This window comes from Chiloscyllium plagiosum, chromosome 18 (genome assembly GCF_004010195.1).
Source record: "Chiloscyllium plagiosum isolate BGI_BamShark_2017 chromosome 18, ASM401019v2, whole genome shotgun sequence".
In the NCBI taxonomy this organism is placed as follows: Eukaryota; Metazoa; Chordata; class Chondrichthyes; order Orectolobiformes; family Hemiscylliidae; genus Chiloscyllium; species Chiloscyllium plagiosum.
Genome location: NC_057727.1, coordinates 24,471,015 through 24,490,465, shown reverse-complemented (window position 1 = coordinate 24,490,465; position 19,451 = coordinate 24,471,015). Strand labels below are relative to the sequence as shown.

The following is a 19,451-nucleotide window of genomic DNA, read 5'->3' as shown; positions in this document are numbered from 1 at the left end:
TTTTCGTATGCGCATCCACAGGGAACACACTGGGCAGGCCAAGATGAAGAGAGATCGGGTCCTTCTCCACCCATACACCCAAAACCCCCTCCACTGCACCTGCCACAGTGCTCCAGTATGTTTGAAGCCTACCACAGGACCAGAGACAATGGTTAAGAGTGCCCGTACCAACCTTACACGTGGGGCATGTTGAAGATACCCCTGGTTTAAATTTTGACAAACAATCCGGAGTCAAGTGGACCCTGTGGAGGATCTTCAACTGTAAAGCATGGAACCTATGCAAATTGATATCTTCCTTGTGTTTTCCCAAATATCTTCCCATGCCTCCCCTGCAAAGCAGATTGAATTAATCAGAGGGGCCACCCCCCAGTTGATGATATAACTCTTAGCATCGACCTACCTCCTATCTATGTTGGATTTGTAGGGATCAGTAAAAAATTTAGTCTTTTTTGAATAATAACTTGAAAAAAACAAAAGAGATCCCTGCTTGATAGAATGTATTTCCATGCTAACTGATCAAAAGACATCATTACACCTCCCTCAAATAAATCACCCATGAAAGACACACCCCTAGCTGCCCAGTGTTTGAATCCTGAATCCATCATCCCAGGTTGAAAACCCGGCATACTCACTACAGGTGTAAGAAAAGACGTTTTGCCAATATTGCCTTCCATCTGCCGAATTGTCCTCCATGCATAAACAGTATTGGTAACTATTGGGTTATGGCAATAATCCTTAACTGTCTTCATTTTGTCCAAAAACAGCAAGCTAGTACGGAGGCACTTCGCCTGAGAGGTTTCGATATCTAACCATATTGAAAGAGGGTTCTCAAAAGCCCAGTCACTCAAGTAAGATAAAAGCAAGCTTAGTTGATAGTTTTTAATGTTTGGGACATCCACTCCTTTGAAGCAATTGCTTACGATGCCAAATAAAGGAGCTGAACCAGCCGTTCAGTCTCCTGAGTGTTTGCTTATTGTTAATCGGGGGAGCATCCATATAGGGTACAACAAACGGGGGAGAATATTCATCTTAATAAGTACTATCTGACCTAACCATGAGACCGGAAGCACCTCCCATCTTCGAAGATCTTGTTTGATTTTGTCTTGTAATTGAACACAATTAGTTTTAAACAACTGGTCAAGAATTGGAGTGATGAATATGCCCAAATATATAAAACCCCCCCTGTGACCACTTAATTGGGAATTGAGATTCTCCCTCAAGACCTAGCACCTTCATAAGACCACCCATAAACATAGGAGAAAGTGAGGTCTGCAGATGCTGGAGATCAGAGCTGGAAATGTGTTGCTGGAAAAGCGCAGCAGGTCAGGCAGCATCCAGGGAACAGGAGAATCGACGTTTCGGGCATAAGCCCTTCTTCAGGAATGAGGAAAGTTTGTCCAGCAGGCTAAGATAAAAGGTAGGGAGGAGGGACTTGAGGGAGGGGCGTCAGAAATGTGATAGGTGGAAAGAGGTCAAAGTGAGGGTGATAGGTCAGACTGGGGTGGGGGCAGAGAGGTCAGGAAGAAGATTGCAGGTTAGGAAGGCAGTGCTGAGTTCGATGGATTTGACTGAGACAAGGTGGGGGGAGGGAGAATGAGGAAACTGGTGAAATCCGAGTTCATCCCTGGTGGTTGGAGGGCTCCTAGGCGGAAGATAAGGCGTTCTTCCTCCAACCGTCGTTTCGCTGTGGTCTGACGATGGAGGAGTCCAAAAACCTGCATATCCTTGGTGGAGTGGGAGGAGAAGTTGAAGTGTTGAGCCACAGGGTGGTGGGGTTGGTTGGTCCGGGTGTCCCAGAGGTGTTCTCTGAAACGCTCCGCAAGTAGCCGGCAAGTAGTAGGTGTAATGAGAGGTTGACTACCTACACCTCTCCCTCTTAACAGGAAGCCACATACTGCAGTCATAATTCCAGGAATATAGGTTAACATACAGTGAATGTGGTAGTTCTTCAATTCATTAATGGCATAACCTACAAGTCATAACACTACTGCAGTGCATACAAAGTCAATGAAAGAATAATCATGGAACACAACCTCAGAACTTAAACTCCTGCCATGAATTGGAGGAGAGTCACAGGAGCTCCAATGATAGTCAGCAGGTGCTGACGTATTCACTTCATCATGTCACTCAAAATTGACTATTTTCTCGACTGTACTGATTGGGATAAAGGAGAAAGACTTTACTGGAACTCGTCATCTCACGCTGATCAATTTTTCAGCTTTATAAAGGCCACTAAATGCATTAGTGAGAACTGTAAATGAAACACCAGAGAAAATAAAGAAGGAATCAAGAACAGAAACTACCGTCCCATTTACATCCTACTCAGTAACTTTCAGCATACATAATTAACATTGTGATCTATTGGAAACACTTGCCGCAAACTGAACTGCAAGCATGTTTTAAAATGAAAATAGAGGGTGGGCAATGATACCACTCGAGTAGGGGAGGATTGTTTTGGGAGAGGGCTGGTCTGCATAGTGTATGTCAAAACTATGGCATTCTGCAAAGACTGTGTGTGGGGCTGTGACTGTGAGAGCAGTTCAATACATTTGGGCGTTCGGCTCTTGCAACTGCAGAAATGTAAATCCCCCAGGAAGATGTTTGGTCTTCATATGTGCTAAATTAAAGATCAAAATTGCGTATCAAAGGCCATCTTGATAGCTGACAATTCAAGTCAGGGAAATACCATCTCGAGTATGGAAAACAATAGCTCTGTAAAATCTGGGAAGGTAAATAACCCAGCTTTACCGCATACCAGATTCAACACTGAGTCAACAATTTCACATCATAACCTCTGGTCCCCTAACATTTTTTTGTCAGTCTGTTTGTTTCAGTTCTCATTGGTAATGATTCTGCATTTCCCATTGACATCTCTCAGTACACCATTATCTCTTTACTTGCTCCCATGACCATCCCCTTGCATTCTACCATCATCTCTATATTGTCTTCTGTCTTTTACCCAATCATAGACCTTCCCCATCCAATTTCCATCATTTCTCAGTCGGCCGGGGCAGTCAGGTTTGTGGATTTTGGGCAGGAGGTAGAAACGGGCGGTGCGGGGTTGTGGGACTATGAGGTTGGAGGCGGTGGATGGGAGATCCCCCGAGGTGATGAGGTTATGGACGGTCTTCACCCTCACCTTGACCTCTTTCCACCTATCACATTTCCGACGCCCCTCCCCCAAGTCCCTCCTCCCTACCTTTTATCTTAGCCTGCTGGACAAACTTTCCTCATTCCTGAAGAAGGGCTTATGCCCGAAACGTCGATTCTCCTGTTCCCTGGATGCTGCCTGACCTGCTGCGCTTTTCCAGCAACACATTTCCAGCACCCATAAACATAGCCTCTGATTTTGCAATATTAATCTTATACCCTGAAGAGGTGCCAAAAGAGCTGATGCATTTTATCAGGTGAGGCACCGAAACTGCTGGGTTTGACAAAAAAATGATGACATCGCCGACGTAGAATGAAATCTTATGTAATTTTGACCCTACTTCTGGAGCCAATATATTGGGATCCCTACAAGTGGCCCCCGCCAATCACCAATGTAAAAAGCAATGACGAAAGGGGACAGCCCTGTTGGTTGCCCCTAAAAATGCTAACATTGCTTGATCATTGGTGATGACCGCAGTGAGAGAGTCACTGTGGAGAACCTGGACACATCTTACAACTGCTTCACCCATGCCAAACTGCTCCAGAGTGCAAAAAAGGTACGGCCACTCAACTCGGTCAAATGCCTTCCCTGCATTTATAGAAATCACCAATCCTTATAATGACTGTTGTTGACATGCTTGAATTACATTAATCAGCCTCCTAACATTATTGGAGGATCTGCAGCCCTTTTTGAAGCCCGTCTGGTCCTCTTTAACAATAAAAGGTAACACAGTCTCCAGCCTTAAAGCAAGAGTTTTGAAGAGGATTTTAAAGTCCACATTTAAGAGTGAAATGGGCCTATAAGAAGCACAGTCCTCCATGACCTTCCCTTTTTTAACCATAAGTGAAATATTGGCCTCTCTTAGAGATGACGGGAGACAATCAATACTGTACGAGTCATTGAACATTTTGAGCATCGGGCCTGACATTATGCTTATAAATTCCTTATCGAATTTGCTGGAAAGTCCATCTAGACTGGGTGCCTTTCCACTCTGAAGCTGCTTCACAGCCTCCTGCACCTCTTGCTCTGATAAGGGGGCATTGAAAAAAGACTCTTGTTTGGGGGTCACATCCGGGAGCTCCAGATCCTTGAAAAAGGAGTCCATCTTGGCCTGCCCCTCCTCACAACCCTCAGATTGGTATAATTCAGAGTAAAATCTCTGGAATGCCACATTAACCTTTTTAGAATCACGTTAGGTTCCCAGACCCTTCCCTAATCGACATAATGGCTTGAGGGGCACTCGTTTTCCTGGCGAAATATGCTAGGTACTTGCCCGGCTTGTCATCATGCTCATATAATCTTTGTTTTGCGAAAGTAACTCCTTCTTTGCTGTCTGCATGAGCACTGTATTCAATGCAGACCGCAGTGCTGTAATCCTCTGTAGCGTGGCCAACGAGCGCCTGTCAAAGTAAGCCTTCTTGGCTGCCTTCAACCATGCTTCGAGGATACACTATTGTTCACCCTTTTGCCACTTCCTACTGGCTAAGTAGGAAATAACTAACCCCCTGGCATAGGCTTTAGCAGGATGGACAGGCTACTAACCGAGTCTGAATTAATGTCTCGGAATGCCCTAAATTCCTTAGAGAAGTACTGCACAAACTTATTATCCATAAGGATAAAGGGAATCCATTCACCAGTGCCTTGGGCCCACTGCAGCATCATTAAGCTTAACCAACAGGTACACTGGAGCGTGATCGGTGATGGTAATATTACCAATCATACAAGATGCCACCAAGTACAGGGTTGCCATGGGGGTCAGAAATAAATCAATTCTGGTGTGACATCTGTGTGGATTGGAAAAAATTTAAAATCCTTGCCTCCAGACATCCACCAACCCTAACTCCACTAACTGTTTAGTTTGTAAGAGGGTATCAGGGGTCTTTGGGCAACCTGCTTACTGTAGGATCCATGAGACAATTAAAATCTCCCTCAGTCATCTCTTGATGCCGTCATAGGATTTTCTTTTCCAGATCACCGCCGCTGAGAAGTCCTGTAAGAACATGATCTTCGAGCCCTCATAAACTAGGGCCTTTGGATCCTTCCTCTGGATTCTGGAAGTTTCCACAATTTTCTCCTTATCTCAATAGTGATGAAACCGCATAAAGATAGGATGAGGATGCTGGTCCAGACCTGACCTCCGTGCTCTGACCCGGTGAGCCCTCTCAATCTTCAAGCTTCTCATTCCAGCCTCAAAGTTAAGGAATTTTGGCGTCTAGTCCTCAATAAATTCCACCGGCCACTCACCTCCTTTACCCTCTGACAGAACAACAATCCGAATATTTTTTCTCCTGCCCCTATTCTCAAGGTCATCTACCTGGTCAAGCAAATTATGGACCTGTGTCTCCAGGACCTGGATCCTATCCTTGGAGGAACCGTTATCAGCTTCCACCACTGCGACTCTGTGTTCTACCTCATCCGTCCCTTTCTCCAGGTCTCCCAGCTGCTGTTCATGCTTCTGCAGCATGATAGAGATCAGGGCCAGCTTCTCCTCTAACTGCTTCCCCAACATCTCATGAGATTTCCTGAGCTCCTTCACCAAGACCTGGTAAGCAATCGAGTCCGAGGGCTCTGCAGGCTGGGCCATGGGCCTGGCTCGGATGTAACTCTTCCCTTCTTTGGCATCCCTGGACAACGAAAACCAAGGTAAGTTGCTCTCCAACAGTTTCCTGGAACTCAATGACCTTTCCAGAGTCCCAGGATATCACAGTGGTCCGGGTAGGACAGGTCAGGACTTCATCCCGCTTGCAATGCGGTGCGGATCTCTGCAACGTGATCTTCCTAGATCACCGCCATCTTGGATTCCCCCCTTTCTCAGGCTTTTGATCCTACACTGTTGCTTCTAGTGCCTAGATGGTCAATCTGTTTAATTTTCTTTTTTTCATGCTTTTTAGCAGTTTGATATAACTTATTGGTCTGCTGAACTGTTTAAGAATCAAACACATTGTTATGCATCAAATAACGACAGATTTCCATCAGTTAGTGAGAAGCTGAAATACATACACATATATTAGGGAACCTGATGGGTTTTTCCAACAATTGTCAATAGTTTCTTGCTCATCAATTAGACTGGCTTTTATCTCTACATTTATTAATTAAATTTCAATTCCACCAGCCTCCATAATGGGATTTGAACTCATCTCCCTGAGTATTACTCTGGCCCTTTGGATTCCAGGTCCAGTGACATTACCCCTATCACTGAGACATTGGGAAGTGTTGATGTCCACTAGGACCTGGGTATCCTTGCACTTGAGTCATTGAAAACTAACATGAAAGTTCAGCAGACAAGTAGGAAGGCAAATGGTATTTTGGCTTTTATTAGAAGAGGAGCAAAGATGTCTTGCTGCAATTTTATAGATCCTCACTAGGACTACACATGGAATATTGGTCCAGTTTTGATCCTGATTACCTGAGGACGGATATACTTTTAATACAGTCAGTGAAATGAAGGTTTACCAGACTAATTTCTGAGATAATGTTATTGTCCTATGAGGAGAGATTGGACCTATATTGTCTAGAGTTTAGAATAATTTAAGTTGATTTCATTAAAATAGACAGCATTCTTAGAAAACTTGACAGGGTAGATGAAGGAAGATGTATCTCTGGAGGTTGATGTGGTTTGGGGGAAGGGTAGCAGCATAGAGGGGTGCATAATAGGGTGTTATTCTAGAACTGGGGACTCAGGATTGAGTTAGAGAGACATGTCTTCACTCTAAGGATGCTGAATCTGCATTCTCTTCATCAGAAGACTATAGATATTCAGTCTTTGAGTATCTTCAGGACAAAGTTGGATAGCTTTACAGGTATTAAAGATATCAGGGGTTGAGGGTTAGTGTGAGAAATTAATGTTGAGGTCAAAGTTAGTGGGCTGAATTTTAATTCCAGAGTCAGGACCCCAGCAGCAAGAAAATTTCCAGGTCCCAACCTATCAAATATCAAATGGTACAGTATTTGAAATAGAAGGTTTACGGGAAGGCCTGCTGGCTTGTTTTATCCAATTAGGCAGATTCATTGAGGAGATGGAATCTAGGCATGACAGGTTTGGTGTAAGGGGCACTTGTCAGCTATGACTGGATTCTGGCATTGTGAGAGATGGTCAAGGATGGAATTAATTGGAACAGCAGAATGGCATGCACTTGTAGAATAGCAGTCCTATGATTTGCCAAATCCTCCCTGTAGGGGTTGTCTGAGGTGACAGCAGCCTGAAGAATGTTCCTGGAGAGTGGCAGGAAGGGCTCAGATAGACTGACAAAGCAGATATTTTTAGAGGTGGGTCAGGAAGTAAGTCACTACAGTGCAATCAGCAGGATGTGAGTGCATCGCGAGAAGTATTTCAACAACAATTTGATGTCTGGCAAGGTGATGGGCCTCCAGTTCTGAAGTCAATGACATATAGGAAAACAGGAGCAGGAATAGGCCATTCAGTCCCTCAAGCCTGCTCCACCATTCTAGGTCATAGCTGATCATCAACCTCAAAATCATATTCTCATGCTAACATCATATCTCTAGGTATTGCTGTAGTTGATTATTTCATGAAATAATCTCAAAACAGGTCAACACTCATTTATTGAGCCAATGCTGAGTGAGTCCATCCCAGAAAGGATTCTGAAGTAACACTACATCTCAACCAGGATTCATCAGATATTTATGCATTGTAGGCTGAAAGATAGTACATTACGCAAATTCCAAAATGATCTGTTTTAGACAAACACCTTGTTTTTCACACATTCTAAAACACATCTCTAACCCCTCGTCTCACCACTACCTATCTTCCCAGCTGCCATTCTATCTCCTCTCTGCAACCAGTGCTTCATTCTCATACTTCACTACACCCCAATTGCTTTGTTTTTCTCTGTGTAGTTATGGAATCATCCTCACATTTAAGACCTCAGGGTGCATGTTGGTTCAGTCACATTGCATTTTCACAGAAACTGTCTATCTGCTACCAGTATCTGTGTTTATTTGTACAGTTTAAATAATTTTCATTTTATCTTGACTACTTTCTTGAATAAGAGCAAATAAAAATGAATCTTAAAAGATTATTATTTATAATGTTAACTAAAACTCCCTGTCTCAATCTAATCCCAGCTGGAACTTCATGTGCATTTACATGTTAACTCATGTCATACCCAACTTTCTCCCTCACAATATCATGCGTAACTAGAAATATATATTCTCTATCTTGAGCTTACTCACTAACTGAACTTCCACAGCAGTCTGGGCTACAGGATTCCAAAAAACTTTACCACCTTCTAAATGAAGAGGTGCCTTCTCATCTCAGTGCTATATAACATATATTTTGTCCTGAGTCCTTGTCATTGGACTCGACTGCACAGCCGAGAAACATCCTTTCTGCAGGATGTTGAGGAGGGGTGGTCTACGAGTCAGTATGGGTAGATGTCAGAAGCAGGAAGGGAACAGCAACTTTATTGGGAGTGTTCTGTAGACACCCCCAATTGCAACAGAGTCATGGAGGAACAGATTGGAAAGATGCAGAAGTAACAGAGTTGTTGTCATGGATGATTTCAACTTCCCTAATATTGATTAGAACCTCCTTAATGGAAATATTTAGAAGGAGTAGATTTTGTCACGTGTGTCCAAGGAAGGATTCCTGACTCAATATGTAGATAGGCCAACTAGACAGGAGGCCATATTGGATTTGGTGCTTGGCAACGAACCAGGTCAGGTGTCAAATCTCTCAGTGAGAGCGCATTTCAGTAATAGTGATCACAACTTCCTGACCTTTATTATAATCATGGAGGGATAGGAACAGATGGCATGAGAAATTATTTCATTGGGGGAGGGGAAATTACAATGCTATTATGCAGGAATTGTGGAGCATAAATTGGGAACAGATATTCTCAGGGAAATGCACAACAGAAATGTGGAGGTTGTTTAGGGAGCACTTGCTGTGAGTGCTGGATAAGATTGTCCCACTGAGGCAAGGAAGGGATGGTAGGGTGATGGAACCTTGGATGACAAGAGGTGTGGAACATCTAGTTAAGAGGAAGAAGGAAGCTTACTTAATGTTGAGGAAGCAATGATCAGACAGGGATCTAGATGGTTACAAGCTAGCCAGGAAGAAACTGAAGAATGGACTTAGGAGAGCTAGAACAGGGCATGAAAAAGCCTTGGTGCATAGGATTAAGGATAATCCCAACCCATTCTATGCTTGTGTGAGAAACAAGAGGATGGCCAGAATGAGGGTAGGGCCAATCAGGGATAGTGGAGGGAACTTGTGCCTGGAATCGCAGGATGTGGGGAGGTCCTTAATGAATACTTTGCTTCAATATTCACTATTGAGAGGGACCTTGTTGTTTGTGAGGACAGTGTAAAACAGGCTGATATGCTCAAACAGGTTAATGTCAAAAGACGATGTGCTGGAAATTTTGAAAAACATAATGATACGTCCCCTGGGCCAGATGGTATAGACTCAATGTTACTATGAGAAACTAGGGAAGAGCTTGCTGAGCCTTTGGTGAAGATCTTTGTGTCCTTACTGTTCACTGGTGTAGTACCAAATGATTGGAGGGTGGCTAATGTTATTGCCTTGTTCAAGAGAGGAATAGGGATAGCCCTAGGAATTACAGTCCAGTCAGTCTTACATTGATGGTGGGCAAATTATTGGAGAGGACTCTGAGAGACATGATTTATATTATTTAGAAAAGCATTTGATAAGGTTCCTTTTGGTAGGCTCATTCATAAAGTAAGGAGGAATGGGATACAGGGAAATTTGGCTGTCTGGATACAAATTGTCTGGCACATAGAAGATAGAGGTTGGTAGTAGATGGAAAGTATTCAGCCTGGAGCTTGGTAACCATGGTGTTCCACAGGGATCGGTTCTGGGACCTTTGCCCTTTGTGATTTTTATAAATAAATTGGATGAGGAAGTGGAAGTGTCGGTTAATAAGTTTGCCAATTGCATGAAGGTTGGTGGAGTTGTGGATAGTGTGGAGGACTGTTGTAGGTTGCAATGGGACATTGACAGGATGCAGAACTGGACCGAGAAGTGGCAGGTGGAGTTCAACCTGGAAAAGTGTGAAGTGATTTATTTTGGACGGCCAAATTTGAATGCAGATTACAAGGTTAAAGGCAGGATTCTTGGCAGTGTGGAGGAAGAGGGATCTTGGGGTCCACGTTCATAGATCACTCAAGATTGCACATAAGCTTGTTAAGAAGCCGTATGACGTGTTGGTTTTCATGAGTATGGAGACTGAGTTTAAGAGCCGTGAAGTTATGCTGCAGCTCTATAAAGGCCTGGTTAGACCAGACTTGGAATATTCTGTTCAGTTCTAGTTGCCTCATTAAAGGAAGGACATGGAAGCTTTAGAGAGAGTGCAGAGGAGATTTACCAGGATGCTACCTGGACTGGAGAGCATGTCTTATGAAGAAAGGTTGAGGGAGCTAGGGCTTTTCTCATTGGAGTGAAGAAGAATGAGAGGTGGCATGATAGAAGTGTACAAGATGATGAGGCATAGATAGGTAAATAGCCAGAGACTTTTTCCAAGAGCAGAAATGGCTATCACGAGGGGCATAATTTTAAGGTGATTAGAGGAAGGTTTAGGGAAATGTCAGAGGTAGTTTCTTTACACAGAGAATGGTGGGTGCATGGAAAGCACTGCTAGCAGTGGTAGTAGAGACAGTTACATTACAGACATCTTGGATAGGCACATGGATGATGGTAAAATGAAAGGTACATAGATTAATTTGATCTTAGAGTAAGATAAAAGGTCGGCACAACATCAAGGGCCCAAGGGCCTGTACTGTGCTGTAGTGTTCTATGTTCTATATTCTATGCTGTTGGACTGATATGTTATTTGGGCATTGTCTAGAAATCTAAAACCGCTATGCAATGATCTCTTTGTGGTTCGTTATCTCTCTCAGTTGATTATCAACCACTTTTAAGATGTTTGCCTAAACTATGAAGAAGTTATTATCATCAAGGGACATGGGAACATGTCAAGAAACCATCAAGACAGCCCCAACTTTCCTGATGACATGTCTTTAACTGTGCCGCTGCCTTGGGATGAAATTCAACTCAATGGTTCAGGTCCAACCTTTCAATCGGACAATCTAATTTCTTTGTAATGAAATGCAAACGGATGTAGCAACTGCTCAGCAGGTCTGGCAGCAACTCTGAAAGGAGCAATGTTTAAGTTTTATATGAATTTGTTTATTACCGGTTTTAATTTTTTCAAAAATTAAGCTTCCTGTGCATTTCAACAATCAATTTCACAATTTATGCATCAGTTTTATTTGTCAATTTAATTCTTAGAAGTAATGGTATGCACAGTCCTGAATACCAGAAATATATATTGATTAGAGCGGGCTTTGTTTTCTGCATGGATGGCTACAGATATCCGAAGCAGATTCAAGCAATTTGGTCAAACACGAGCAACAGCAATAACAACAAGCAGTTTGGCGGATGCCATGAAACTTTGGAGTTCTCTCTCTAGAAGAGCTGTGGAGGCTCAGTCATTGAGTCTGTTCAAGACAGACATCAATAGATTTCTAGATATTAAAGACACCAAGAGACCTGGGGAAAATGACTTTGAGGTTGAATATGTACCATGATTGAGTTGAATGGTGGAGCAGGCTCCAGGGGGCAAGCAGCCTACTCCTGCTCCTCAGTGCTGAAGAAGGGCAACAAGGTGACTCAGTGGTTAGCATTGCTGCTTCACAATTCCAGACTCGGGCAACTGTCTGTGTGGAGTTTGCTCATTCTCCCCATGTATGTGTGGCTTTCCTCCAGGTTTCTCCCACAATCCAAAAATGTGCACGTCTGGTGAACGGCCATGCTAAATTGTGTTAGGTGCATTAGTCAGGGTAAAGATAGGGTAAGGGATTGGGTCTGAAGTGGGTTACTCTTCGGAGGGTCTTGTTGGGACTTATTGGGCCGAAGGGCCTGTTTCCCTACTGTAGAAATTCTAATCTAATCTTAGGGTTACATCCGTAACGTCGACTTCTCTACTTCCTGAAGCTGTCGAGCTTGCTGTGTTCTTCCAGCCTCCTGCTTGTCTACCTATTTCCTATGTTCTTCGCTCTGAAGAAGACGGTGAATTCGCTCGCAGTTTGGACATGATCGAAGACCGAGGTGCCCCGCAACAGGTAGGTTAGACACGTGCGCCTCGGCGCTGGGTCCTGCCGGCGCGTTTGGGGCAGCCACGTGCAAGTGCCCTATCGGTTGCATGGGGTTTGCGCTCAGGCAGTGCGGCGGGCAGGAGGCGGAGGCGGGGAAGGGTCCTTGCGGTGGATCTCTCCGGAACGTTTTCCGTCGGTTCCGGGCTTTCCACATCCACGTCATGTTCGTCGGCGTGCGGGCTCTGGCCGATTACGCTGGTCGTCGCTGTCCTCCGGAGCCCGCCGCTCGCTCACGCGCCGGAAAGTCTTCGTGCGTCGGCGAGCCGGGCAACTGAGAAGATGTCGGGGCCTGTGGATCCGGACGAGCCTTACGATTTCCTCTTCAAGATCGTTCTGATTGGAGACGCCGGCGTCGGCAAGACCTGCGTCGTGCAGCGGTTCAAGTCGGGCATTTTCGTGGAGAAGCAAGGCAACACGATCGGGGTGGACTTTACAATGAAAACCTTAGAAATTCAAGGCAAGCGGGTGAAAGTAAGTTCGGAGCCCGGCATCTGCTCCCGGCCGTCGGTCTGTTCCAGCCTCTCCTGCTGCAGCCTTTGATGCTGGTGCATCGCCAGTTGGTTATGATGCACTGGCAGCAGGTGCGAGCTCACTCACTCACTCACTCTTCCCAAGACCCAGGGCTTGGCAGGGGATTTTCTATCATTGCCTTTCCTTTTTAATCCATTTGGACTTTGCCTACTGTTCAACACACACGCACAATCTTTTCACTTGTCCGACGAGTCTTGTCAACACCCAACTAAACAGAAGCTCTCACGTACTGCACCCAAACCCCAACATGTCAAGGATGAGTCAGTTTGGACTTTGAGGTTGTTGACAAAGTAAAAGTCTCCCTTAATAAAAGTAAAATGCAATGGATGTTGGAGATCTGATTCATTTTTTATTTAGAAAAGGATTCTGAAGAAACGTCAAACTTAACTCGAAAAGTTAAGTCTGTTTCTCGATGTTGCCAGAACTGCTGAGTGTTTTTTCCTGCACTTTTGAGTTTAAATTTCTTTGGCTTGTTTGTGCCACCTTTAAACTTGTGCCTCAAGAGAGGAATTGAAACGTTTTACGTTAGGCTATGAAGCACCCAAAGTGGCAGGAAAAGAAATGGTTTTATTTTGCAGCTAATCTTAAACAGGAAGTAGAAACTTGGCAGATTGCCATATTACAGAATATAGACCTTAAGGTTTTGCGGTTGTTCACATTTATTATTACATCACTCAGACGTTCATTGGTGAAGGCTCACCTGCTGTCCTTAAAAAAAACCTACAGCCCCTTAAGCAGAAGGAAAACTAACAAGTGAAATTTAGTCAGTTGCATACTGATATAATACTCATAGGTTAATGAATAAATGATTCACATTACAAAGAACAAACTGTCTCTCACGAGAGGAACATGTGTTTTGAAACAACTTATTTTACGCATGCAAACAGGTATTTATTGCAAATATGTCTTTTCAGATTGGCTTTGAAAATAAATTGTGATATAGATATGTGTTTTTTTTACACTCGTCAAAACTGTCAAGGAGGGATGGAGGTGGTTAGGTAATCTGTTTTCACATCTCTTTGAGCAATGCTGTTCTTTTTAACCTTTTTTGTTTTTTAAAATCAGTGTTTTTTTTAGTCATTCAGTTATGCTGTTTTATCTTGAATTGGAAATAGTTGCAGTATAAAGTTCATCTTGGGCATCAAAACAAAGTGTATCATAAACTAATGTGAATTACGGCTTTGAAATCATTTCAGTTGATGTGCTGCAGTACACTGACAACTGTATGAACTCCCATTCTATGATATTTGAGCTATCTCTGACTTGACAGTTTCAGTTATTGATGTCTTCAGGTTTGCAACCTAATGACCAGCATTTGCATGATACAGCAACTTGTATTTATTTGATGCAAGAGGAAAAGTCAATGTGGTGATGAACTGAGAACCAATATAGGTTAATGGGCAAATGGGTGATGCTATGAGATCGACTTTCACCAATGAAACAGGTGGCAGAATATTGGATGAGGTAATCTTTATGGAGGGTGGAAGACAGAAGACCAGTCAGGTGTGCATTGAAGTAGTCTTAACCATTCACTGGACAAAAAAAAGGCTAGCAAAAACCATATCCGGTGAAAGGAAAAGAAACTAGTTCAAATTCTCGAATCCTTAATTACACTTAGAATTATAATCCCTACATTGTGGAAGCAGGCCCTTCAGCCCAACAAGTCCATACCAATCCTCCGAAGAGTAACCCACCAACACCCGTTTCCCTATCCTATATTTACCCTTGACTAATGCACTTAGCCTACATATCCCTGAACACTGACAATTTAGATGGCCGGTTCACCACCCTGCACATCTTTGGATTGTTGAAGGAAACCGGTGCACACCCACGCAGACACGAAGAACGTGCAAACTGCACACAGACAGTCGTCCGAGGCTGGAATCGAACCTGGGTCCCTGGCGTGGTGAGGCAGCAGTGCTAACCACTGAGCCACTGTGTCACCCTAAATTTGTGTTTCAACAACCTTTAACATGATCTAAAGAATGTAACTGGGTGTGTATTCTGCTTTGTGGTCAGACCAATCACTAAACCATTGTTGAACAATGTTCTTGTTTCCTTTTTTCTATTTTTATTTTTATTTTCTTGTTACAGTTGCAGATATGGGACACAGCTGGACAAGAACGTTTTAGGACAATTACACAGAGTTATTATCGAAGTGCTAATGGTGCGATTGTTGCTTATGACATTAGCAAAAGGGGATCTTTTGAATCTGTGCCTCGGTGGATAGAAGATGTGAAGAAGTATGCGGGTTCAAACATTGTGCAATTATTAATTGGTAGGTTTGCTTACAGGAAGTTTGAATTAAATGTGGATTGGTGTATAATGATGCTAATACCTGTTACCTTGGCCAGGCATAGATAGTATCATCAAAAGCGACAGCAATAATACAGAAGCATTTCTCCACAACTGTTTGTTGTGTTCAGAGTGTTTCTATTTTGTGAAAGTGTATAATTGTATCTCTTGCACCTTTTAACTGTTAGTTATTCTAAATGGTGCTTGGTGAGATGAGTATATGAGGAGACCATGTGTTCAGTTTCTTGCTTTAAGGATGGAAGTGGCCTGTTGCTGCCTCAGCCATGCAAGTACAGCCAATCTTGGTTATGCTAGTTTAGCTATTTGGTCCTTCACTCACTTTTCTACAGATGTGTTGGGCTTGAGCAACCACCTTTTGCCAAATGACAATAAATAAATGAATGAGTGAGTGATTTAAGGAGGTGAGAAAGAAAAGAATAATCCTAACTGTGAGATTGGGAAAACAATAAACCTCTCCTCCCTTCCTCCTTCTATTTCCTCTAGTGAACCTGTGCTTTCCTGCTATTGAAATTAGCCACTGCTAACTATTTGCATACATCTGAAACAATTAAAATCAGGTACATTATCTTTAAAAGTGATGGAAAGGAGGATATCCTAATGCCCACTGCTTAAATGTGTGAATCTGTGTTGAAGCTAGTTATTATGTTTCTTTATCCTTTTAAAAGGTTAAGCAAGAACTCACCTGCAATGCTGAGTGCCCTGAAGAAAAATGGGGATGTAGCATACATTTGTAAAGTGCATTTGGAATGGGCAGAATTTTTGTTAATTTCCATCTTTGCTACAGTAATAAGTTAAATGATGTGCTATTGAGATGTGTTATAAGGCAACATTTTGAAAGGAAGCAAAATGTTAGCAATACTTAACTAAGCAAAATAAAAACAGAACTGCAGAGGCTGGAAATCAGAAACAAAAATAGAAATTACTGAACAGCTCAGCATGTTTGGTGACATCTGAGGAGAGAAATCAGAGTTAATGTTTCAGGTCGAGTGACCCTTTCTCAGAATAGTTCTGTTGCCAGATCTACTCAGCTTTTTCACTTAACTAAGCAACCTGCCCGAGACTAACAATCTTTATTGAATTATCTTACATGTTGTGAGCACCCAATATTTACCTTTTCAATTGCTCACGTTTTGCAATCCCATGCACTCAGTCACCATTAGCTCTGAAATGAACCACAGTTTATTGCAGGCCCTTCTATAGCCTTGTCTTCCAATCTACCTCATTAAATTTCCTGTGGTGTTAGTACCAACATAGTTCCTTTGACATAGGAGAACCAGTGGATGTGATCTGTTTGGATTTCCAGAAAGCCTTTGACAAGATGCCACACAGGAGGCTGCTAAAAAAGATAAAATCCCAGAGATCCAAGATGGCGGGGATCTGAAAGGTCTGCCCTGCTGAGCTCTGCACCACAACTCAGGCGAAATAGTGCTTTTGCCTTGCCCTCCCCACCTAAGTTATTTTGGAAAAATTCGAAAGGTAAACAGTTGTGGAATTGTTATAGATTTTTTTAAGCAAGTGAAGATGGCAAAAGGTAAAGGTTCAATTAAGTCGCAACACACTGGACATTCGCCGACGGCATCGGGCACGCCTGTGACCATGACTACAGCCACAGCTACAGCCTCCTCTGCAACTTCGTTGGAATCACTTACCCAACAGACCTTGGCTGCAGAGTTTGTGAAGTTCCGGGAAATGATCGAGGTGTCAATCAAGGAGAGTCTCACTAGGCTGGAACTGATCTTGACCATGCTGCACAAACTCGAGCAGAAGCTGGAAGGGGTCACAAAGCGAATGGAGGAGGTCTGACAGTGGACTGCAGCTTGGAGACAGTGATTGATCCCTTGATGGAATGGATCTAGGCTCTCGAGAAACAGGTCCAGGCCTTAACTGAGCAGGTCGACGACCTTGAAAAGAGAGGTCGGAGGATGAATATTCGGATCGTCGGATTGCTGGAGGGGGTGGAACTCGCGCAGCCAGCAAGTTTTTTTTGAAGACTGGCTGCCGAGATTTCTTGGTTGGGAGGCCAGGTGAAGGTTGACAGAGCTCACTGGGTTGCGGTGTGCAGTCCCAGTTCAGACCAGCACCCCTGCTCAGTCCTAGTGCAATTTCCATGCTACAGGGACAAGCAGCAAATTATAGAAGCTTCCAGAATGCAGGGGAAGGATCAGCAGGCCTCGATTTACAAAGGATCCAGGATTATGTTCTTCAAGGACTTTTCTGGGGCATGATTCGTAAGAGGAAGTACTTTGATTAGATTAAGAGGAACCTTGATTTTCAGTATTCTGTAAGATATCCAGCAGTGCTTCATTTTACTCATCTGAAGAATCAAGTGAGCGTACAGAAAAAGCGAAAACCATTCTGAATACTTTAATATGGACTGGATAATCTAAAGGATATGGACAGTAATGTTTTCTCTCTTCGTTTTTCTTTATACTTCTTTCCTTTTCTTCAATTGTTGTTGGTTTTTTTCCAAAGTTAATTGGGGTTAATGTATAGTTGGGGAAGGGTAGAATGCTCACTTTTAACTTTGTTTTTTCTTCCCTTTTGCTTGAGTTTGGTGTGCAGCTCAAGCTGGAAGGAGTCATTGAGGTGTATGTGAGATGTATAAGCGCCCCTATGGGCAGGGAGTAGAGTACCCCATTAAGTGCCTTTCGTATTTTGTATTTGATTTAGTTTGTTGGTTTTTTTTGTAGACATAGTTTTTGAAAGTGCTGCTAGTTGGTTAGGTTCAGTTTGTGTAGTTTTTATGCTCCATGAGTCTTTTACCATTTATACTCAGCGATTTGTAAGTAGAATTCTTCCTTTTGGGAGTTCAAAGGTTGTTGTAGAGGGTCATGGCTAACTGTGTTCTCAGATGGTGTACCTGGAACATTAGGGGGAGTCACTCGCTGGTCAAGAGGAAAAAGGTACTTCCGAGTCTTAGAAAGGAGGGGGTTGATTTTTCCCTATTGCAGGAAACTCACCTTGATGATAAGGAACATCTGAAATTTCATTAGAGTGGGTTTGATTGGGTGTTTTTCTCGTTCTTCGATACTAAGAGTAGGGGAGTGGCCATACTTGTTTGGAAGAATCTCCCATTTAAGATACATCTCACATGAATATGAGCAGTCTGTAATTTTTAAAGCCTCAAAATACAGTGAAGGTTATGGTATTTTGAATGTTTGTTGTCCCCACGCACCCTCTTAAATTCCTGATAGATGCATTCTCCAAATTGATTGCCCTAGTGTTGTGGCCTATTATAATGGGGGGGGATTTTAACTGTTTTATGGATCCTACAGTAGATAGAATGCCCAAAGGCCCCCCAAAACACACTCTGCAGTCTAAGCAACTAGTTGATTTGTGTGTGCAATTGGGGCTGGTGGATGTTTGGAGGTTCCTCCACCCTGTGGGTAGAGACTTTATGCTTTTTTTAAAATCTGCACAAGTGTCAGTACTAGGATTGATCTTTTCCGAGCCCCAGTGATATTTTTGGTTTCGGTGATGTCCTGCACAATTGGGAATATTACCATTTCTGATCACGCAGCAGTATACTTAGAGGTCAAGATTAAGGGCAATGTGACAGGGTCACGGCACTGGCAAATGGATCCCTTTATTCTCAGGGACATTAAGTTCACTGAGTATTTCTGTAATGAGTTTAAAGCATTCTAGGCCATCAGTTCGGATACGGCTAGTAACCCGTCTATTCTCTGGGACACTGCTAAGGCTTATGCTAAGGGGATAATTATCTCCTACTCTGCCAGTCGGAAACAACAGAAGGGAGAGCAGCAGTGCCTGCTCCAGGCACAATTGAAGGCAGCCAAGATGGCATATTTTGATAGGCCATCGGTGGCTAAGTTGCAGTGGGTCACAGCTCTTCGGTCCACCTTGAATTCCAAGTTCACACATAGAGAGGAAGGAACTTTTTTTCGTGATAGAAAGGTTGTTTGAGCATGGTGATAGGCTGGACAAATATCTGACATGGCTGGAAATGTGTTGCTGGAAAAGCGCAGCAGGTCAGGCAGCATCCAGGGAACAGGAGAATCGACGTTTCAGGCATAAGCCCTTCTTCAGGAATGAGGAAAGTTTGTCCAGCAGGCTAAGATAAAAGGTAGGGAGGAGGGACTTGGGGGAGGGGCGTCGGAAATGTGATAGGTGGAAAGAGGTCAAGGTGAGGGTGATAGGACAGATTGGGGTGGGGGCGGAGAGGTCGGGAAGAAGATTGCAGGTTAGGAAGGCGGTGCTGAATTCGATGGATTTGACTGAGACAAGGTGTGGGGAGGGGAAATGAGGAAACTGGTGAAATCCGAGACTGTCCAGGTGAATTTGAGGTCGGGGTGGA

General features: G+C 43.4%; 1 protein-coding gene across 2 annotated transcripts in view; it reads left to right on the top strand.

The window, feature by feature from the left end:
• The window catches only part of rab43 (RAB43, member RAS oncogene family), a 62,184-nt gene that overhangs the window by 17,091 nt on the left and 25,642 nt on the right, over positions 1-19,451 (top strand). The window contains exons 1-2 of one of the 2 annotated variants that reach the window (XM_043707978.1): positions 11,914-12,760; positions 14,915-15,098. In XM_043707978.1, the coding sequence (XP_043563913.1) occupies positions 12,569-12,760; positions 14,915-15,098 (376 nt within the window). In that variant the 5' untranslated portion in view covers positions 11,914-12,568. Of the gene's footprint in view, positions 1-11,913; positions 12,761-14,914; positions 15,099-19,451 lie in introns of those variants that run through there. The other variant, XM_043707979.1, reaches the window with a different exon arrangement.